General features: G+C 47.6%; 7 protein-coding genes across 7 annotated transcripts; 3 read left to right on the forward strand and 4 right to left on the reverse strand.

Moving 5' to 3' along the window:
- Nucleotides 1-1,071: 1,071 nt before the first annotated feature.
- On the reverse strand, nucleotides 1,072-2,151 carry F4812DRAFT_411709 (thioesterase family protein). Its single transcript, XM_047932647.1, has one exon. It carries the CDS (start codon nucleotides 1,903-1,905, stop codon nucleotides 1,417-1,419), a length of 489 nt encoding a protein of 162 aa, XP_047795446.1. The 5' UTR covers nucleotides 1,906-2,151; the 3' UTR covers nucleotides 1,072-1,416.
- Nucleotides 2,152-4,469: 2,318 nt separating this feature from the next.
- Nucleotides 4,470-5,834, forward strand: F4812DRAFT_454949 (putative salicylate hydroxylase; the record flags this gene model as incomplete). The annotated part of the gene is made up of 3 exons (XM_047936735.1): nucleotides 4,470-4,959; nucleotides 5,013-5,391; nucleotides 5,477-5,834. 3 exons carry the CDS (start codon nucleotides 4,470-4,472, stop codon nucleotides 5,832-5,834), a joined length of 1,227 nt encoding a protein of 408 aa, XP_047795447.1.
- A 749-nt stretch (nucleotides 5,835-6,583) lies between these two features.
- F4812DRAFT_454950 (uncharacterized protein) lies at nucleotides 6,584-8,901 on the forward strand (the record flags this gene model as incomplete). Its single annotated transcript, XM_047936736.1, has 2 exons — nucleotides 6,584-7,213; nucleotides 7,363-8,901. 2 exons carry the CDS (start codon nucleotides 6,584-6,586, stop codon nucleotides 8,899-8,901), a joined length of 2,169 nt encoding a protein of 722 aa, XP_047795448.1.
- A 157-nt stretch (nucleotides 8,902-9,058) lies between these two features.
- Nucleotides 9,059-10,567, reverse strand: F4812DRAFT_40413 (uncharacterized protein). Its single transcript, XM_047932260.1, has 2 exons — nucleotides 10,427-10,567; nucleotides 9,059-10,298 (listed from the first exon to the last, which is right to left on the reverse strand). Exons 1-2 carry the CDS (start codon nucleotides 10,473-10,475, stop codon nucleotides 9,217-9,219), a joined length of 1,131 nt encoding a protein of 376 aa, XP_047795449.1. The 5' UTR covers nucleotides 10,476-10,567; the 3' UTR covers nucleotides 9,059-9,216.
- Nucleotides 10,568-10,761: 194 nt separating this feature from the next.
- F4812DRAFT_411719 (UBC-like protein) lies at nucleotides 10,762-11,946 on the reverse strand. The gene is made up of 4 exons (XM_047932648.1): nucleotides 11,725-11,946; nucleotides 11,543-11,622; nucleotides 11,268-11,473; nucleotides 10,762-11,187 (listed from the first exon to the last, which is right to left on the reverse strand). Exons 1-4 carry the CDS (start codon nucleotides 11,795-11,797, stop codon nucleotides 11,118-11,120), a joined length of 429 nt encoding a protein of 142 aa, XP_047795450.1. The 5' UTR covers nucleotides 11,798-11,946; the 3' UTR covers nucleotides 10,762-11,117.
- Nucleotides 11,947-12,399: 453 nt separating this feature from the next.
- On the forward strand, nucleotides 12,400-17,996 carry F4812DRAFT_449262 (uncharacterized protein; the record flags this gene model as incomplete). The annotated part of the gene is made up of 6 exons (XM_047935950.1): nucleotides 12,400-12,481; nucleotides 12,581-12,643; nucleotides 12,701-13,081; nucleotides 13,129-15,770; nucleotides 15,830-16,043; nucleotides 16,093-17,996. The coding sequence occupies 6 exons, from the start codon at nucleotides 12,400-12,402 to the stop codon at nucleotides 17,994-17,996; spliced, it is 5,286 nt and encodes a 1,761-aa protein (XP_047795451.1).
- A 685-nt stretch (nucleotides 17,997-18,681) lies between these two features.
- F4812DRAFT_40545 (uncharacterized protein) lies at nucleotides 18,682-20,103 on the reverse strand. Its single transcript, XM_047932280.1, has 2 exons — nucleotides 19,556-20,103; nucleotides 18,682-19,470 (listed from the first exon to the last, which is right to left on the reverse strand). Exons 1-2 carry the CDS (start codon nucleotides 20,011-20,013, stop codon nucleotides 18,714-18,716), a joined length of 1,215 nt encoding a protein of 404 aa, XP_047795452.1. The 5' UTR covers nucleotides 20,014-20,103; the 3' UTR covers nucleotides 18,682-18,713.
- Between the last annotated feature and the right edge of the window lie 585 nt (nucleotides 20,104-20,688).

The following is a 20,688-nucleotide window of genomic DNA, read 5'->3' on the forward strand; positions in this document are numbered from 1 at the left end:
TGTTGGATCGACCCTAGACCGTTAGATTATATTAAAGATTTGAGGATAAGAAATCCCTATATGTACTTCTCATGTATAGCATAAGAAGGATTTATAATGGGCACTAGGTAGGTACAGGAGAGCATTTCCAAGAAAGTCAATAAAGTATTATAGAACTGTTTCAGGACGTCCTGTAAAGGAGTAGATTAGCATAGATACCTCATAGACTAGAGAGTAAGAAGTTAATGTAAGACAAATATGAGTTTCTGGGAATGGCAATGACTTTGATCAGTGGAGGTTGCGTTTTGGTGGAAGAGACTCCAGCTATGAGTGTTAGAAACTACCCAAGATTAAAGGAGTTGTACGAGATATTACATGGATTTCTATAAAAAAAATACTGTTGTCTTAATGATATACGTTCTTGAGAGGGCTTGTGTACTTCCTGTACATGGTTTGGTCACGACTACCATCACTAACGCTCCTAGCCTAACGTCCTCGTCAACGAAATTTAATCGATGCGTATTCGAAATATATACAACCCCTAGCCTGAGTACTCGGAATTGAGAGGTGAGGTGGTAGTATATCGCTCCTGTACGTCGCTTTACCACGAACGTGGCGATAGCGATGTCGTTTTGTTTCCAATGATCAAGATGTGCACCGTCCTCCTAGTGCTTTTGAGATGCTTCATGCGAGCTTATTTACCTTAGGTACCTACCTAAATTTAGTCTAAGGTATTCCAGATAAACTTAGAAGAGCAAGATATACTTAGTAAGTGTTCGGTATGATAACGAGAAAGAGAGATAGCAATCTGATCGGCCGTGACTTTACTCATCCTCTACGCTACGTGGGAAACGCCTCAAGATGAGGCAGTGGCCTTTGATCCCAGGAATATCCCTTATCTAGGTCATGCTAGGAGGAAACCGCTCGACTTTAAGGGTTATCTATGTCTTACTTGACCTGGTATATGAGGTACATAAAACTCACTTGAAAAGGGGGTCATCTGAATATCACCTGATTGTAAGGGTTGGGATAGCCTGGAAGATTAAACAGCTGCTGACATATAATCTAGAACCAGGTCATAGCATGAATCAGGGGCAGTTCTGTGGTATCAACATTGACTATAGCAATGGTTGTGTTGTCCCTAGAACGCTGGAGCTCACACACAGAGGTTCTAGGGTAGACTCGTCGTCACAATACACAATATTCAGAAAAGCCGTGGTTGGCTTTGAGAGTCAGTAGGCGTCTACACTTTCGGCTTTACTTTATTATATGAGATAAACGAGCCAATTAAACCTTCGTCTTAGCCAATAATTCTATCCCGGCATCATGCTAGCATAACACATTACATAGGTGGGTAGGTAGGTAGACCCCCTTCTAAGTCTAAGAGCATATGAATATTTGAAGTATAGCAATCGTGATCCCATTACGCAACTATTGTTATCGCTGTTTGGCGTACTTCGTATGCGAACCATTCGCAATAACAGGACCAGCTTCGCCGTCGACAACTTTGTAGATGACAACACGGGTGAACGCCAGGGTCCCGCCAACCTTATCGGCCGTAGCAGTGATCTCTATCTCGTCGCCCTCTGCGGCGGACGATAGATAAGTGACGTGGATATCAACTGAGACTCCGGTGCGACGACGCAGGTCCCACGTAGCGATTGCCATGCCGCCGGCCCAGTCGACGATAGCAGCGGAGACGGCGCCATGGATGCCGCCGCCCGAGTTTATATGGTTCCGGGTGAGCGTCAAACGCGCCGTCATCGACCCCTTCGACGCAGAGCGGATTCGCACATCAGAAAGAAGGAAATTGTAGATGGACGAATTGGGTAGTTGCGTCGCGGTCAGCTCCTCAATATGGGACTTGATGACGGCTTCGTCGCTGTTTGACTCCACAGCCGATGGCCCTTGCTCAACGGACCCCATGACGTCGAGCTGAGAACACACAAGAAGCCTCTAATATGGCCTCAGGTTGAAGGGGGAGGGGAAAAGAAAGGACCTCTCCAGGTTTAATAGATTGTCAAGTTCTGGTTTGATAAGTCCGGACCGAATTACATTCGGTGTAGTCGAGGTGAGCGATATTCTAGGTCAATGTTCAACGGAAATTGCAGAAAACGTTGAGAAAAAGAAAATGGGTTTGGCGGCCCGTTGCAAGAACAGAGCAACTGGTTGAAAAAGGGAAAGGCAAAATCACAGCTGTGAACAGATGGCGTTTTGTACCTCTGCCAATTGGCAAAAATAAAATATCAGCTCAACCATGAATGGCTTAGGTCGTCCTTCACGTAACCTATCATAAGAGTTCAGTAACGAAAAAAAAAGAATTATTTAGATACCTTATATTTTCGGAAAATTAGGATATAGAAAGACGAATACTGCTACTGCTACAGCGTGATATAAAACTCTTAGGAAGTTGGGACTTCGAGTTTGGAGAGCGTTTGTGCTCAGATGAATTATTACTCGCCAGCATCTATCAACTATGCACATCCAGCATGCTGGAGTATTGGCTTCCATAGGACTGGTACTCTTAATTTGAAGTAATGACGGAAACTTGGGGTCTAAAGAGTAGATCGACCAAAGCCGAGAAGCGTCATCCATATACAATGGAGAATCGGGGAGGCAGATCGCTTGTACAGCTCTGCCAAGGAAGTGAAGAGACAGAAATGGACTGGAAACAGGTTGTGTGACTCAATATAGGTATTCTGGGAGAGCAGTATTTGTATTCGGCCATGGTAATTAACCGTGGGGTATGGGAATCAGATACCCTAGCAGAAACTGTCTTGCGGAGCCACATTCTACCTTCAACATGGCTTTCATGGCTTTGGTGCCTATGGCATCTAGATTATGTTCCTCCTTATACGTCGGCGGATCCTCCTTCGATCTGCGAGAAAATGGATCGCGATCGCGCCAGCCATCAGCACATATAAAGTGCCTAGAGATAGACCTAGAAAAGGCCAGTTACCCTGTGTTTTTTGGGAGGGTGATGGTGAAGGAGCCGCTAGTCTAAAAAGTACCAACGGTTCGGACATGTTAGTGTGGATATGTGATGCGTTTGCAGGGGCCATGATCTCTTGGTTGTGGGACTAGACGATGTAGGCGAGGATGGTGGCTGAGGACATATCATGTTGGGATGGCAACAAGTAAGAAAGTAGTTATTAATATACCTCCCAAGGTAAATATGTTAGGTACGTCGAATATCCAGGTTTCTTGGAGTATTCTGGTCTCTACAGTCATTGCGAATGATGAATCACTTTGTGATGTAAGTCAAGAGAAAAGAAAAGTATCGCAGCCGATTCCCTAGCTAGTTTTCCGGAAGGTCTTCAAGAAATTCACCTCTACTTCATGTGTCAAGTACAGCGAGCAGTGCTTTTTGTATAATAAGGTGTCATGCATGTAACCGAGAGTAGAGGATGCACTACGCCGACCCATCATCTGCATTTAGCTCGCAATTCAGAACACTCGGAGGTGCTGTGAATCGGAATAAAGCATTCACTATAGCGAATTATGGCAATGTAGGAAGAGCAATGAGCTAACTGCCTGTAATTAAGACTTGGTAAGTTACTTGGTAAGTTGACATCAAACGGAAATCCACAGATGCAAGGTCCGGGCCGAAGTGGCGGAGTGAAGACAAAAAGAAAAGCCATCTTCACCTCTCAGGTATATCCGGTGATTATACCTGTCTGTGGCTCGTCAAATATTCTTCTTTGGGTACCCAGTTTTTGGGAGCAAGCTGTACGAGCTCGCATGGAAATTGAAGGAAAAAACAGAAAAAGCAAGTGATGTCTTAAGCACATAGGAGGTAGGTACCTAACCTGGTGCCACTACTCGTCTAAACCTGATTGACTTAATTTAGACAAGTTTTCACTTCATTCTAAAACCGTCATGACTCGACATATTTCAAGTCTCCGTTTATAAGCAAGTATAATAGGAGGTATCTAACCTAATCAACCTAAGGTAAATACAGTATATACTTTATATCTTACCTAGGAGGCACGTAAGCTTACCAGGTAGGTACCCGATCCGGGGCTAAGTAGAGTGCTCACCGAAGCAAAGGTGTGAATATAGGCACCAGGTAGGCAGGCAGGTAGGTAACTAGCTGCATCAATAGATCTATATTTCTTCAAGCCCCTTACCCATAAATACTTCAATGTATCCAATGTTTACACGCCATCTACCTTCCCATTGTAGGACAATCCCGTTCAAGTATAGCTGAAAGTCGTATTTGACGTAGTTTTATTGCTTAAAACTGTTGTGCAGATGAAAAGGCCCAACACATGGCTTGAACATGCAGACGATTTCTACCGTCAGGTGTTGAAGTAGGTACTGTACGTTACCTTACGGCCGCCTGGTCTTGTTACATATAAAACTAATTGAGTACATGTGCTGGGCATATTCCTATCTCCCTTACACCGCATCATAAACGGGCGGCAATAGTTGTCGTCACTTACACATTCAACCTTCATCCTCGAAAATAACGATCAGGCCTATTGACCATGGCTGTGGAAGATCAACTAAGCGTTATAATAGTCGGTTCGGGGCTCGCCGGCCTGACCGCGGCTCGTGTGCTGCGGGAGAAGTGCCAGGTTACTGTGTATGAGCGAGGAAGCCTTTCGACCGCGACCGGAGGCCAGGGAATCACAAACTTCCCAAATGCCGTCAAGATTATAAACCAATTAGGCTTTGATCCGGAGCGAACCCGTTCTGTTCCCGTTGAGGGATTCAGGACTTTGGACAAGCAGGGCAACATTATCTCTGATGTCGAGTTCCCCTTCAGAGTAAAGTACGGTGCGCCGGCCCTATCACATATGCGGGCTGACTTGAGAGACGAACTATTACGCTTGGCTACTGCTCCGTCTCAGGATTTGGGTATCGGTGGTGAGCCTGCCACGATTGTATTCAATAACGGCGCTCGAGATATCGACCCTGAAGCTGGTGAGATTACTCTAGAAGACGGTTCAAGAGTTAAAGCCGATGTAATCATAGGTATGGGCCCTATACGAATAGTTCTGCTGGGTAACAATCTAACGAGACTTTAGTTGCGGATGGTATTCATTCTCGTCTGCGGCCTCTGATTGCAGGACCAGGCTGCCCCAAACCCAAGAGAAATGGGATGACTTGTTGTCGAGTGGCTGTCTCTGCCAATCAAGCCATTGAGGCCCTTGGTAGGCTGCCTGACTGGTGGCAGAACTTGATTAGCAAGGACAAGCGTCTCCTGATATTTGAGGCCCGCGACGACTCTGATCGCATTATGGTCGTATATCCCCTTCGTCATGGTGATTGCATGAACATTGCCTGTGTCTTTACCACCGAGGAAGAGCAGGATGGCACGACATACTCATGGTTTGCGGAAGGAGACACCAAGAAGATACTGGAGATCTTTGACGATTTCGACGTAAGCTTGAAAGCGCTTATCGGGTAAGTGTTTGACCTACGTCCATCGTGTCATCGTGCCATGCAACATGTGGCAAATCGGAGTGAATCGTGGCTAACCAGTGCTTAGGGTGTCGACACAAGTAAAGGAATGGGAACTTCAGGACATGGAACCCCTTGAAAGATGGACCGCAGGCCGCGCCATCCTCATCGGCGATGCTGCACATGCAATGACACCAATGCAAGGACAGGGCGCCAATGTCAGCATTGAAGACGCAGAGGCATTCAGACTGTTAGCGGAGCCTGGCGTAAGACGCGATGACGTTCCGACGATCCTCAGGCAAATAGAGAAATATAGACTGCCTCGCGCTGCGGCCATTCTTAGGAATACAAGAAGGACGCATCGTGATGTGGGAGGAGAGAAATTCAAGGTTATGGACGAGAACTGCACCTATCATGGAATCTTTGAAGCCATGAAGGAGCAATGAAGAATATTCGAAGGGGATGTTTTTTAAGATGTACTGTTATTTCTTGGATCCGTACTTGAAATTGTTCTAGATTAGATATGTAGGTACCTCCTAAGGTACCAAATTGCTTCAGAATTTGTACGGAACGGCATATGACGGGCGTTTGTTTCGGTCTTGATGTAAGCCAAGTCTTGTACCTGAATTACCTAATATCCCCACCGGGTACCCCTTAAAAGTCTACGAAGTTCCCCACTTTTAATACATCAGTAATACCCGTCATCAGTACTCGGCCAATAAGAGGTTCCCAACTTCAATTCATAAGGCAAGGTACAGGTAGCAGAGGTACCTGGGTACCTAGGTAACACGAGACGCGTAAGGTTCCGGGCACCTTACCTAAGGGACCTAAATGTCTAAGCGTCGGATTAAAGATTTATCAGATTTATTCTTTGTCATCTCGAAGCGACCTAAGGTACCTCTTAAAAATGTTCACTAATCATCAATTCTCACTCACCCTCGGATGTCAGCCATTTGTACAGAATCAACCCCAGTGTCCCTATCATTAATGGAATACATGGGGAAAGGGTGGATCTAATCCAAGATTTACTGAACATCTACTATTATAGCGCATACTACTAGGCATCACTATACTGCTATTATCCACTATAATTGGCGTTAGCACCCGGAGTCGATACGGAGTACTTAGAACGAGGGCTTTCTAGCTTCTAAATCGGTACACAGCATGGGGTCTTTGACCCTATTAAAGTCTTCTCATGTCCTTGATACCCCGGTTAGACAACGACATTCAGTCGGAATATGTTAATAACAGTCTGCGGGACTGTAGAGGACAGCTGGGCCAATCCAACCAACTTGATCGATCGCATCTGGGCCAAAATGACTTATCATCGCAAACCTCCCTGACGACAGAAATGCCGTCATTCTCATCCAATGTCTATACTCATGCTCATACATCCCCATCTTTGGTAAAGCTTACAAATAGTGTACCTGATATAGACTCTAGTCAGTCTTCTCATACCGCTTTGGCTCGAGACGGTTCCTGGGGCAGCGAGGCACACTCTTTTCCCCAGTTAGAGAATATCAATCTTCAATTAGCTACAAATGATGCGGCGGTATCATTGACGGAGGTACCAGTAATGCGGTATTCTCACGTCGATTTGGCCGTGCTTAACGCCGACCAGCACGACAGTGGGCGGTCCTCTAAACGGCCCGCTTCTAAAGCTAATCTGAAGGCAAATATTACTGTCGTCCCAACCAGTAACGCTTCGAACTCCAGAAAGAGGGGAAGGAAATCAACGGAGAGTGAGGTGGAGGGTCCGGCAGAAGAGACAAAACGGTCCCGCGGTCGTCCGCGCCTTGAAACGAAGGACCAAACTCCTAGCGAGGTTAGTGAACATCTGAAATTTTCTTCACTATACCAATTTTAATGTATATTCTCCTTCAAAACATGAACTCGTATTCCACTACTACGCTTTTGAAGAGGTATAATTCTGGGAGTTATCGAATATTTACCTAACACTTACATCCATCCTAGCGACGACGGACGCAAATACGACTTGCGCAGCGGGCGTACCGTAATAGAAAGGAAAATGCTATCACAGATCTTCAAGCGAAGATAAACGACTTGCAGAGTGTAAACAACGAGATTAATAATGCATATCAAAATTTATTCAATTATGCATCTCAGCGTGGACTCCTAGCTCAGGCACCCGAATTTGGCGAGGAGCTTCAAAAGCTTCAGACACTTATCAAACAGACTCAAGAACAGGGAAATCCTCAAATTGACGACGAAAATGAAAGCCCAGAAGGACATTCTGGCGAGGACCAGAGGGAAGCACAGGATCTTGCAGATGGTACCGCTACGCATGGCGAGCCGCCTGTGTCTGCACCGGAGATTGATCAGACGCCAGCTTTATGGGGAGGTATTACAGTTTCCCATGAACCGGCAGCCCAGCCGCAATATGCTGCGATATCCGCCCTAGACCCTATGTTAAATAATACTCAAACCCACAGTTACGAAGTGATCACAGTGCCGACCTTAGAAAACGCTAGTTTTGGCCCAAATTTGTCTATTGATACAAATTTTTTAAATCCAGCTTATTCTTCCTGGGCGCATCATCCATGGAACCGGCTCACAGGGCCGCGGACCATGTCTTTCAACGAGTGGACATTTGCTCGAAGATTGCATCGCCACACTGCCGAAAGGGCTGCAGCTCTCATATGCATGCCCCATCCTCCTCCGGCTAGGCTGAGGCGTGTTTTTGGGTTCGTTATGCTTTTTGAAACTGTCGACGAAATCAGATCGCGAACACTGGCTATGCTTGATCGGGAGAAGAACGATCCCTTAAGCAATTGGAAGTACCCTTTCCATAGGCTCGGAGGCTCCGGGACTCATTTCCCAAATCAAGAAGGCCCTCCCAGCCTTTCGGGGTCATCAACCTACCAGAGTTCGGGATTCGGCACAGGACCTTTCAACGAACGAACAACGAGGGTAGGGGATACCATGCTAGGTGTTTCCCAGTACATCAATATGAGCGGCTGGGAGGGCACTTGGTTCGACGCAGATGAAGTAGAGGCTTACCTTGCACAGAACGGAGTGGTTATCCCAACAGCGGCTGATATACATACTGTTGAGCTTCATCCAGGGGCATTCTCTGATGTACATTTGCAAGCTCATGCCCAGCATATGCCACATATTCCCCCAAATGGGATACATATACCGCATATTGACGCATCGATTACCTCACAGACATCTGTTACTGGTCCGCCTATATTAGGAGGTCCTACTTTTACAGCTGGCCTGGATACTACCACCATCACTAGTGCCAACCCTCCGTCAGGATCAAATAACCCCTGGGCACCCAATCCCGCGTCATCAGGTTTCTATGGCGGTGCACAGCATATGGGGGGAATGGCTTCATCTTTCACTGGCCTCGACACTATGACAGCCAATGCATTCGTCGATAGTTCGGCCTACTATTTTCCAGGTACTGAACCAGAGGCTCTAACCCCGAGGAGAGTCGTCCTGGATATCAACCAATTTATTGGAGGTAAGGTCATCTCCATTCCTTGAATAATTTGATGGTCATTCTGATCTTCGCTTAAACAGGCTTGATATCATGTGTCACTTGTCTTGGCCGTGCTCCTTCTTTTAGACCAAAAGATGTCGTGAACGCATTTTGGGACGCTGTAATTGCTTAGGTACTAGGTGGCTATTTGGATCACAAGGTTAGTTTAGGATTGAGTTGGAGTTAGGTAAGGGTAAATACAGTGCGTCTTCTCGCAATGTATCATCAAAGTTTGAGATGGCGTTGGAATTTGCATTATCCGGATTTCTTTCACCTTGGATATGATAGCTCGACAGGTACATAGCACAATGGTGCATCGGCTAGGTACTCAAGCCATCTTCCTTGTCTAGGTCAGGGAAGAGCTGCCTCCACATTTCACCATGCAACTCCTGCATCTTCTCCTCCCAGCGCTTCCTCCTATTGGCATCCCTCTCTGCTTTCTCCTGCTCAGCCAGCTTCGCTTCTTCCATGATTAGCTTGCGCATGGCTTCTGCCCGCGCGACCTGGTCTTCTCGGTCGCGGTTTAGCGCCTCTTGCGTGTACATGATACCCTGTACGTAGACTGTCTGGCGGAACGTATCGTGATTTCGATAGTCGCTTTGTATGGCCTCCGCCTCGGCCAGTTCCATGTCTAAAAGAGCATCATCACCACGGCCGTCATCCATATCACCCCTATTCCATTTTCTCTTTTCTCGCGCCGACCTCGCGTGCTTCAACAGCATGGTGCCCATCATCTTTTCCCACTCATCCTCGAGCTCAGCGGAGGGTATATCCCATTCGTGAAACGCCTGTACAAGTTCCAAGCGCTGCACGCGCTTCTTGATCCTGTTTCTCAGGATGTGGCTTAGGAACGCCGGCTGGGGCTTTTTGATTCGCAGGAACGGGATGTCCGACGCTAGGTCGATGTGCGGTACGCGCCGCCGCCCGGAGCCGCCGAGCTCCTCCAGGGGCCTCGGGCGCGACGGCGTCGCGTATACGGGGCGCGGGTTGGGGTTCTGGGGCGTGGGCGCGGGCGTGACGTTTACGAGGAGGGGCTCGGCGTCCGGGCGGGGCCTCGTCGACGGCGGGCGCGGGGTGCGGCTGTAGGGGGCGTGGGCGGCCTTGGCGGCGAGCGAGCGGCTGCGCTCCTCGAGGCGCTCGCGCAGGAAGGACAGGATGGAAGAATGGTCGGCGTTAGAGCTCTCGAGGGAGGACGAGGTGGCGGATTTGAGGAGGGCGAGGATCTGGTACCCGGCCTTCAGAGCGGGGTATATGAGGCGCGGACTGGTGATGGAGGTGTTGCGGCGGAAGGCCCGTCGCACAAGGTGCTTGACGGGGTTGACGGGGCCCCGCGAAGAGGCTAGGTCATCGGGTAGAGGGATGAGCGGGGCTTGGCGCAAGAGCGCGCGGTAGAGAGCGAAGCCTGTTTCTTTGTTAGTTGGTTACTTGTTAGTCTTAGGTAGCTAAGGTTAGGTAGTATCTGAACAGAAGTGGGTGGAAAGAAGTAACTATGTCTGTATGTATAATATAAAGGAAAGAGGCATTTATTACATGCTGTCCGATGCCTTGAATTGCGGGCAGGTATCAAGAATTGTGGCATGTGGACATCGGAGGCTCCTGCGTTGGTCACCTCTGAGGTATCTTGTCCAATTCCGAGTTCGCGGGGAAATATCAATTTTATGGGCGAGGTTCGGAAAGCTTTTGGTAAGAAAAAAAAAAAAAAAAACTTATGACGAAATCGGTTCCGCTACAACTGGGCTGGCGCGCTGTCACGTGCATTTAAATTGGCATTAAGAACATGTACAGGATACAACCAATGCATTTACCTAGCAGGGATGGCATAGGTGCTGAAAGGTTACTGTATTTTCATTTACAATTTATAGGAACCCGAACATATGTGATGATACCTTAGGTAACTTAGAATGGATAATATGGGATGGATAGGGAAGTTTTGAAGGCCATTTCTCAGGGTTCAAGGTTGGCATCTTTCACATCAGGATTTAACTTATTTTTAATGCTATGACTGGCTAATTCGTAAACTCCCCTTGGGTAGATGCCTCCCACAGTAGTACTCATAGTACCTACAAGCCATCGTAAGTCCAAAAGTACCTAATAATAGGAACTCGTGATATCCGTCCTCTCCTTCATGGGTCTTGTTCTAAGGACTAGAGAGCGAAGGACTGTGTATCGAGTTGATATTAAATGCTGATATACCACCCGTTGGTATTATGCATAAACCATCTTAATTGCCGGAGTATACCGATCCCTCAGGCGGTTGAGGGAGCTTCTTGCACGGGCCGGATGCCATGTATCTATTGTCAAATGATGGTTAGAAATCCTGTGACCTCTAATCCGACTTGATAGCACTCTTTAGAAGCTTTATCAAACTAACCTTCGGAGCTCGATCAGGATGGTCTCCATGGTGTTCTCTCTCTTCCAGTGGGCCAAGCAAGGTAATTGGTTCGGGTCCACCATTCCGTTCTTCTGGTTGACACAAGGCAGGTTGACTTGGCTGACGAACTGGATCGTGGGTGGCTTATCAGGATACTGTTCGCCGCAGTGCATCTTGACAGAGTAGATGCGGTTCTCATGCACGCTCTGTGGTAGAACTGATTAGCTTTCCCAAACTTGATCGCGAACAAACGGGCCGCCGTGGTTGCAACTAACGTGAGGAGGTCCAAGAATGGTACCGTTCCAGTCGGACATGAGCAGATCTTCGGGGTTGTCTAAACCATAGGAGCACGCCTCTATTGTAGATATCATAGATCATAAGTTAGCGGATATCCACAGTCCACAGTCGACAGGACTGAAATCGGTGATTTGACGAGGAGATAGAGGAGTGTATATACCAGCTCCTAGGCCCTTCTCTCCCTTTTCCAACTCCTCCAGAAGGCGGAAATTTCGGGGGACTTTCGCACCCATATTTGACGAGGAAATTAGATTCCGCAGTAGATAATATCTAATTGAACGGAAGTAATTTTAGCAGTTTTCGCCCTAATCTGACTATGTGTGGTTGTGCCGTTTAAATGTGTTCAAAGTGTGAGAATGAGAGCTCTCAGCCTCATGCCGATGATAAAGATGGAATGGACCATGCGGGATGGTGGGGTTTTTGCCAGGCGCTTTGTACTACTATGTACATGCAAGGGTGCTTTACACGTCTTTTGGCAATTACGTATTGACGTATCAGGTTTGCAGCTGGCCGGTCTAGCATGTGTTTGTCGCGTTGTACTGTACAATACGTACACCCTAGTACAGTACACCCACGTGTCTGATGGCTGAAACTCGTGTGCTTGTGGCGCAGCTTTTTAGTCATTACACCTACTTCGTACACCTAGCAATTTCCCGGCATCCCGCATCGCAGGGCAGTTACGACGAATCTGGCAAGAACCCTGAAGCTCAGCAGTGAAACTACAAGTTTAACTTAAGACGTAACCTGACCTAGGCTTTTTAATCTCCTTTTTTATATACCTAGGTATTTAGAACAACTTTCATCAGATGGATTCTACTCAACCAGATTGGCCAAGATGACCACTCAGCTCCTCTCCACGGAGTTAACCAATCTCATACAAGAGAGTAAAAGGAAGCATAACGATCTTAGACAGGCATGTCTTCTCCCCAACTGCACCTTTAAGTTTATAGAACCCTTAGGTTTACTCCTTTAACATAAGGGTCTTAACTAACTCATTACCTACCTCATTTAGGCAGCTGAGAAGTCCCTAGAAGAGCTCAAGAGCATACGTGCCGCAAATGAAGCCCAACTTGCTGCTGGTATGTCCTCGTTATAGACAAGTTTTCTTATTGGAAAATGCTCATGATAGAAATCAGAACTCTCCCAGAAGGTCAATTTTGTTAATCCATTCGTTATCGCATGCGGGACAAGAAATGCCAAATTTACTGGGATAGCCATTGTCTGCTTGTCGCGGCTCATCCTTGTTACTGCGCTCCCGTGGTCCAAGCTGAGCCCTGTCCTAGAAGCTCTGCGAGAGGCTACCTCTGCAGGCCTTGATGTGCAACTTAAGATTCTGCAGGCTCTACCTAGCTTACTGCAGAACTATTCGAAAGAGATCCAAGGTGATCTATTAGTCACTGTACTGAACATCTGTTTCATCTTACAGACAACCAAGAATGGAATCGTCAACAATACTGCTGCTGCTACGCTCCAGCAACTTGTTATGACAGTATTTGAAAAGGTGGCAATTGAAGACAGTAAGTTTAATGCTCTTAACTTAGGTGCAGAAGCTAACTTTGCTCAGAATCTACATCCGATGGCAATTTTGTTGGCGATGCTCCTACTAGCAATGGCAGTGTTCAACTCCGGGCTGCGTCTATGGACGCTTACCATATTTTTAGGGATATCTGCTTAATGACCGAAAATCAACGGCCGGAGTATCTCCGGTTTACAGGCCTTCCTCAAACATTTGGCCTGGAGTTGATAGAATCAGTCTTGAGCCAACATGCTGCCATCTTTGTAGAATCGCGTCATCCGGAACAAGCCCATATACTTCGCACAAGAGTAATGCCTTTTGTGATCAAGGCAATATCCGGAAAGCCGAACTTTGCAACTTCGGTTCGACTTGTACGTATTCTATACACGTTATTGCGAAAACATCTAGATATTCTCTTATCGGAAGGCGGCGAAGCTCTTGATACTCTCACCCAGTTGTTAGATCAAGACACAGCTACCTGGAGGAGAGCATTATGCATGGAAGTCTTTCGCGGTATATTCTCCGAACCTCCTCTTCTTAGACGTATTTTTGCCTTCTACGATTCTAAAGAGGGCGAGAGAGATATTCTTAAGAACTTGACCTCTACATTTGTTAGAGTTAGCACCGAAAAGCCAGTGGTCATCGGTCTTGGCCATCAATCAACCATTCCCGTAGCGAACCCTTACGCAAATCTAGGCGGCTCTTCAGATCAGGCAATGCTGGAAGCCAGCGGAGTCACTGGAATTATTGGCGGATCCGTCAGCGAAGGCCACAATACAGGAATCAGCTCTCAGTGGAGTACAGTTAGAGTTGCCTGCATAGATCAGTTAGATAAGACTGAGCCGCCAGCGATCCCTGAGTCATACGTATATGCGTTGACTTTATCCTGCATTACTTCTTTATCTGAGGGCTTGGCTAAGTTTATCTTGCCACTTACAGTTCCTCCTGACAGTCGAGCTCGCAAACGCAGTGCTAAACAGCAAGAGATGGGGAGAGAATCGCCAGCTCCGAACGAAGACGACAATGGAGCTCAAAACAAATCTGTGGAGAGGACTGCTACGATAAGTTCCATCGAGAGATCCGGATCATTCAAGAAGAATCCTGTACCCCTCAATCCCCTGGCTGTTAAGGATCACCCCTTGTATAATGAGGTCAAGATATGTGCAGCTATTATCGATGAATGCTGGCCAGCCATCCTCGCGACATGTTCTACCTTCTTATATGCTGCACTTGACTCAGAATACTACCACGGCTTAGTTAGAGCCTTTCAAAAATTCGCCCATGTTGCGGGATTGCTCCATCTCGCAACCCCGAGGGATGCTTTCCTTACTACGCTAGGCAAAGCGGCTGTCCCACCGAATGTGTTCAGTGCTTGTCTTAATACAAGCACGCCCAAATCTTCTAGTATTAGCCCCGCTGTTGAGGGCCCGAACACTATCCTAAGTAATGCTAGGGGCCTCTTGAGTGTTGATAGTCTGGTAACCCCGGTTGGGGCTGCTGGTGAGAGGCAAAGGCAGGCATCTATGGACGCCAACAAAATACCGCAGACTTTAAATACTCGAAATCTCCTATGTTTGAGAGCGCTCTTGAACCTGGGGATAGCTCTGGGGCCAACATTAAGCTCTTCGTGGGTGATTGTCCTGGAAACGCTTCAGCAGGCCGATCTCGTTCTATTTACAACCGGAAAATCTCCTGGAAGGACTCCACTGGCCGGAAAGGGCCCTGATTCAAGAGCAGAGCACGAAGCTACTTCACTCTTAGCTAACTTTGGTACCGAAATTAGAGCTGTTGAGATAGCGGCATCTAGACTATTCGAAAGCACAGTTGATTTTCCTAATGCTGCTTTTGTAGAAGTTGTTGACGCAATTTGCAGTCTCTTGGATCGACAGCCTGACCCAGCTTCGGACCCGTCGAGCCCGCCACAGTCGTCGCCCTCCTCGTCGCCCCCAATCCCAGGTCTTCGGACACCAAATGGACCACACCGGAGGTTTGTTAGCGGATCTGGTACAGTACCCACAGGACCTAGCCAAGAGGATCAATTTGCTCTCGCAAAGATTGGTGAAGTTGCCGCTATTAATATCGAGAGACTCCTTAGCTATTCTCCCGAGGTCTCTGGTTGGGGCCGGATTACGTCTGAACTTATTAAGACGTTAAGTTCCGCCCCGACGGCTGCACAGATTCGCACTCGCGCTGCGGAAATACTCGTTCAACTTGTATTAGAAGCTGCTAAAGCGACCGTTAATCTCGACGACGAGACACGTAGTAGAGTTCAGCTTCGTCTACTACAAGCGCTTCGTGATTCTTTACTGCCCTTGCAAATGGAAGACCGTGTCACTTCGGTTGTCACTCATTCGACGGATGTTGATATTCATAAGATCATTCTCGAGGGCCTCAAAAGCCTCCTTGATGATTGTGGGGATGCACTTCTAAGTGGCTGGGAGATTACATTCGAGGTGCTTGGTAGCATTTTCATTCAGAGGAGATTTGGCGACGAGGGTACACGAGATGCCGAAAGTCAATCACCAATATTATTAACAAGGTCTGGAAAACTCATTAGGTCCGCGTTTAATTCTTTACAGTTGATCTGTTCTGATTTCCTTGGGTCACTACCTAAGTCATGCTTTTTAATTCTTGTTGATACCCTGTACAAATTTTGTTCGCAAGACGACGATTTGAATATCGCACTGACGGTAGGTTTTGGACTGATCTCTATTGTCGTTTGATGCACTAATATGGGTTTCTTTACTAGACTGTCACATTCTTCTGGGTTCTCTCCGATTTTCTTTCAGGCAGAAGTCGATCATTACCGATTACTGATAGTCTTGTTGATGATCCCGATGGTGTGTCACTGGTCGAGAAGGCCTCAAATGCGGATGATCCATCGTCTGATTCAGCCTTGTGGATGCTTCTCCTATTGAGGTTGACCACCGTGACCACCGATGAGAGACTTGATTTAAGAAACAGTAAGTATCCAGGCGAGTGTATTTGCAACTATGCTAATAGCTATCCAAGGTTCTATCCAGACGCTATTACGCATATTTGATGCGTACGGAGACAGGCTCAGTCCAGAGGCCTGGTCTGTCTGTATAAAATCGGTTATATTCAAGCTCCTTTCCTCTATAGAGAAAGAGCTTACGAACGTAGGAAGATCGGAAGTCAATGAAAAAACTCGGCATGACTGGTACGACACGGCCGTTGTTGTGCTCAACGGAATATCTAGCCTTCTTGCCAGTTACCTCGATGTGTTGACTGTTCACCCGACATTTAACTCTTACTGGCAACAGCTCCTAGGACATTTTGCTTCGTTACTTGACTTCCAAGTTTTGGAAATTAGCACGGCAACATTCAAAGCTCTCACCCAGATGCTTTCTCAAGGCCAGAATGGCGTAAAACAGAATTTCAACAAAACTACAATTGATCTAGCCTGGGATCTGTGGTCCCGCGGAGTCCCAGTTTCAAGGTCCGGCAACACCGGAAGAATCACGGATAACCAGAATTGTCTTCTTGCCTATGTCGCAGCTCTTCGCGATGTATATCGCCTCATACAAGTCGATCTCACTGTTGATCGTATTCGACGGATGCTAACGCTGTTACGAGAAGTTATGCAAGTTGCGACTCCTGGTACATATGTGGCTGATATTGAGCATGTCACGCCCTTGCAGGGACAGGTTCTGGATGTGATAAAAATGCTCCGGACCGACTTGCCCGGGGCGCCATCCGCCCTTATATCCCAAACATCCGAATTTATCTCTCTGGCATTTCTCGAAGAGTACGACATGTCGAACCAACGAAATTCACAGAAACGCACTTACGTTGCCATGTCGAAAGCCAGCATGTCAATCCTCCAATCTCTCATAGTCAATCACGCCGCCGATGTGAATATTTATAACGATGGCGCATTTCTGATTGCGTTGACTGCTTTGTCGAAGCCGATTGTGCTAAAGTACCAATTCCCCATTATCACAAAGGCGGAGCAGCCATGGAAGCAATCAACAACATCCGCTCTGGTTATTCTCGAAGCAACTCTCCCACAACTCCAGAAACTCGACATTTCACGGTCCAATCTACAAGATATATGGGAAATGATTGTTACCATTGCGAACGGAATCATTAGTGCGGATTGTGATGCACCACCGGACCGGGTCAATATTGCAGAAGATCAGAACATCGATATAGCCTCCTTTTTGAAACTTCGCGAGCTCATCATACCCTCCTTAGGTTCGGAGGTAGTAGCGGATAGGACGAGGAAAGTATTTGCAGAAAACCTATTTCGTATGTCTATCATACATACACCAGCCCCAGCGGAATCGTCTCTCATATATGGGAAAGGTGAGAGTGATGTAGTTGGGCTCCTAAACTTATATGAACCACGAAGGGGTCGCACGGTGGATCCATCTCCAGCAAAACGCGAGAAGATGTGTTACATTTGCCTGGATGAGTTGTTCGCTCTGGTGTCAAACCAGAACGAGCTATCAACACCTCATATCACTGTTCAGCCGCCAACGCCGGCCTTCCCGCCGCCTAGCTTATCATCAACAGCAGGTAACATGACGCTTGAACCTCCACATGCTCTGTACGTGCGACTAGCGAAAACAGCAGCACCGTATCTCATTCTGAGAGCTGCCCTAACATTGAGAGCCTATATCGCGGATCAACCGCTGCGCGGGCATATGCCGCAGCCATTCAGCCAACGTAAGGAGCTCACACGGGTGCTGGAAAGGTTAGTAGAGCTTAAGAGCGAGCCGGAAGCTATTCCAGATACACCCAACGTTGAGAGTGAGAGTCGTAAACATTTACTTAGGCTATACCCGCTGCTCGTTAGTGCAATCAAAGTTACGGGGACGAGCGGGGACGAGGGAATATTGAAGCTGCTAACGAAAGCACTGGAAGTTGTGGGGTCGGAACTAGGTATCTGAAGCATGATGATAATAAAGGGCTAGTTAATGTAGATTCATCAGCTGCATTGACTGGTTAGACCTGATTTATTATCAGGTTACTTGAATAATAATAATCAATTTCAAGCATTAGGTACCTTTTATTACATGTACGAACCCAATGGAGAAATTGTGGCGGGGGAGGGGCCTATAATTTATTTATCTTCAAGCCGACAGTAGATTTACATTCGTGGCATTCCAATGTAAAACTGTATGCATCTATATAACATATACCGCCTCCTCAGCTCGTCCTCCGGAATGGCGTGAGTTGAGTTTTGTTCCATGCGATGACATCCCGAAAAAAATACAGTCGGCACATAGGATGAGTTGGATGAGTAAGGTGGGAATATGGAGTATGTCAGTGAAGGAGGTTAAAGGGAATAGCAGGACTGTATATGCCCTCCCGTAATGCTCGCCGACGCCGTGCTCTGCCTCTTTTTATAACATTTTTTTTTCTTCACCGCTACCAAATAGTCCCCCCACCTCCCTCCCCCCATCGCCGCTTTTCAAATACCAATTGGAGATACAAGATATGCGTCCTAGTGGTACAGCTGAGCTTTTTTACCAGCTCAGTTAAGTCTTCCGTCCCCTTTCCTCCTTTTCCCGTCACTTCTCATGGTCTCCATAAATCGTAATAATGCAATTGTTCCCCATGACAAGATCTTTTAGCTGCGCCTTTTTTTCCCTCTCTCTCTCTTACTACCTCTTGGCGGTGTTATCGAATTCGCGCACCATCGAGTCGACGACGCTCTTGCTGGTTTTAGGTCCTGCTGCTTCCTCCGAGGCTTTCTCGCCCTTCTCTAGCAGCTGCTTGGCCATGGTGCGGCTCTGGGCCTCGCCTACCTTGCCGTAGACACTTAGACCTGTAGCAATCATACCACCGATGTCGCCCACATTGCCCGGTACGACGACAGCGGTGCTCTCGCGCGCTAGCTTGGCGAAGGCATCGACATATTTCTCGGCAACATTCAAGCTGACAGCGCCCTGGGCGGAAGAGCCTCCGCTGCTGATGCTGCGGGCGACGGCATCGATTCCAGCCGCGGTTGCTTTGGCCTTCATGAGGATAGCCTCGGCCTCACCGGAGGCGCGGTTGATCTGCTCGGCGCGAAGGGCTTCGGAGGCCAGAATAACGCTCTGCTTCTTACCCTCTGCGATATTTATAGCGCTCTGGCGCTGGCCCTCGGACTCTAGGATTTCGGCGCGCTTGGATCGCTCGGCTGTGACCTGCCTGTGCATGGCCTCGACGACGGCATCCGGGGCGTGGATGTCCCTAATCTCGTAACGCAGACAAGTGACGCCCCAGGCTTGCGCCGCCTCGTTGATGGCTGCGGTGATGTTGATGTTGAGGGCGGCGCGCTCCTTGAGGACGTGGTCGAGGGTTAGCTGGCCGATTTCGCTGCGCATGGTCGTCTGGGCGAGCTGCGAAATTGCGTATTCGGCATCTTCTACGCCGTAACTAGAGGAGGGCAAGGGTATTAGTACGGTATGCTACCTTAGGTAGTAGGCAGAAGGGTGTCTAGAAAGGCTTCCGTCAAACGTACCTGGCCTTATAAGCGTCGAAAACTCGGGTATACAGTACACCATCAAGCTCCAAAGTCACATTGTCGGCTGTGATGGCACTCTGGCTGGGTATTTCGATAGCTACTTCCTTCAGGCTCTTGACATAGGCGATTCGGTCGAGGAACGGGACGAGAATAGCGAGACCGGGCTCGAGAATGCGGTTAAACTTTCCCATGCGCTCGACGATCCATGCTGTCTGCTGGGGTACGAAACGAATAACAGTGTTGGCGGGGAGGGAGGGGCGTTGGAAATAAGAGGGCGGGATGGTACCGAGACCTGTTAAACCGTGTTGCGAAGGAGCTAGATATTTGGTTGTATTGTGAAAGGTTCTCAAAGCACCTAGGGCCAAAGTCGGAGCAAGCAAAGCTCGAGATGTCGGGTGGGTGAGACCTCGCCGTAGGGTAGACGAGATGACCCTCTCAGTTCTAGTCAGCGACATGATTGTTCGCAGTCGCACAGGCACACACACGTTCCCGTCTATTTGAAATTCCTTCTAGTGTTGGAATATGCTGGAGGTGATATTGGTAACAGACTAGGTACTTAGATGGCAAAGACTGAGGACCACGTCACGAATCGTGCGCCACGGCTAAGGTGCAATGGGTAGGTAGAATCTTCGAAGATGCGAATGATGACATTTCTGACAAGCGCAAGCTCCAAGTTTAAATTCGAGTTACCAGGCATTAAATTTAATGGGGTCCAACCTCGGAATCCGGCATCTCATTTGGAGCTTGGACCACTTACTTATCTCTTTGCTTTGATAAGGCAGAGCTTGAGGTATAGTTGCATAGAGTACCCCTCAATCTATTCAACTATCGAGGTATCCTAATAGAAAAAAAACAAATGCAGTACCTTTTCCCCCGGCTTCACAAACAAACAACATACCTGACCTTATCAACTACCGTCATCACCAGCTGCCAAAAAAAAAGAAAAAGAAATCTACGATGGACATTAGTCGCACATTAATATATCTACCTAAGCTGTGTAGGTAAGGTACCTTTTTTTTCTACTGGCGCAATCTGTAATGAGAATCACGTAGTCAACGCCGCCAGAGTGAATCTGGAAGGTAGAGTTGCAACCAAAGATGTGAGCAGCTTGGCGACTTCTCCAAAATCGA

This window comes from Daldinia caldariorum, assembly GCF_022478825.1.
Source record: "Daldinia caldariorum strain CBS 122874 unplaced genomic scaffold F4812scaffold_1, whole genome shotgun sequence".
NCBI classification, from domain to species: Eukaryota; Fungi; Ascomycota; class Sordariomycetes; order Xylariales; family Hypoxylaceae; genus Daldinia; species Daldinia caldariorum.

What these genes read in the sequence shown, in the direction of transcription:
- F4812DRAFT_411709 (XM_047932647.1), bottom strand. Translation starts at nt 1,905, where the DNA reads ATGGGGTCCGTTGAGCAAGGGCCATCGGCTGTGGAGTCAAACAGCGAC.
- F4812DRAFT_40413 (XM_047932260.1), bottom strand. Translation starts at nt 10,475, where the DNA reads ATGCCACAATTCTTGATACCTGCCCGCAATTCAAGGCATCGGACAGCA. An exon ending in TTCAAGGCATCGGACAGCAT is followed by an intron (nt 10,299 to 10,426) that starts GTAATAAATGCC and finishes ACAAAGAAACAG; the next exon opens with GCTTCGCTCTCTACCGCGCG.
- F4812DRAFT_411719 (XM_047932648.1), bottom strand. Translation starts at nt 11,797, where the DNA reads ATGGGTGCGAAAGTCCCCCGAAATTTCCGCCTTCTGGAGGAGTTGGAA. An exon ending in AGAGAAGGGCCTAGGAGCTG is followed by an intron (nt 11,623 to 11,724) that starts GTATATACACTC and finishes TATCTACAATAG; the next exon opens with AGGCGTGCTCCTATGGTTTA. An exon ending in CCATTCTTGGACCTCCTCAC is followed by an intron (nt 11,474 to 11,542) that starts GTTAGTTGCAAC and finishes GTTCTACCACAG; the next exon opens with AGCGTGCATGAGAACCGCAT.
- F4812DRAFT_40545 (XM_047932280.1), bottom strand. Translation starts at nt 20,013, where the DNA reads ATGTCGCTGACTAGAACTGAGAGGGTCATCTCGTCTACCCTACGGCGA. An exon ending in TTCGACGCTTATAAGGCCAG is followed by an intron (nt 19,471 to 19,555) that starts GTACGTTTGACG and finishes GCCCTCCTCTAG; the next exon opens with TTACGGCGTAGAAGATGCCG.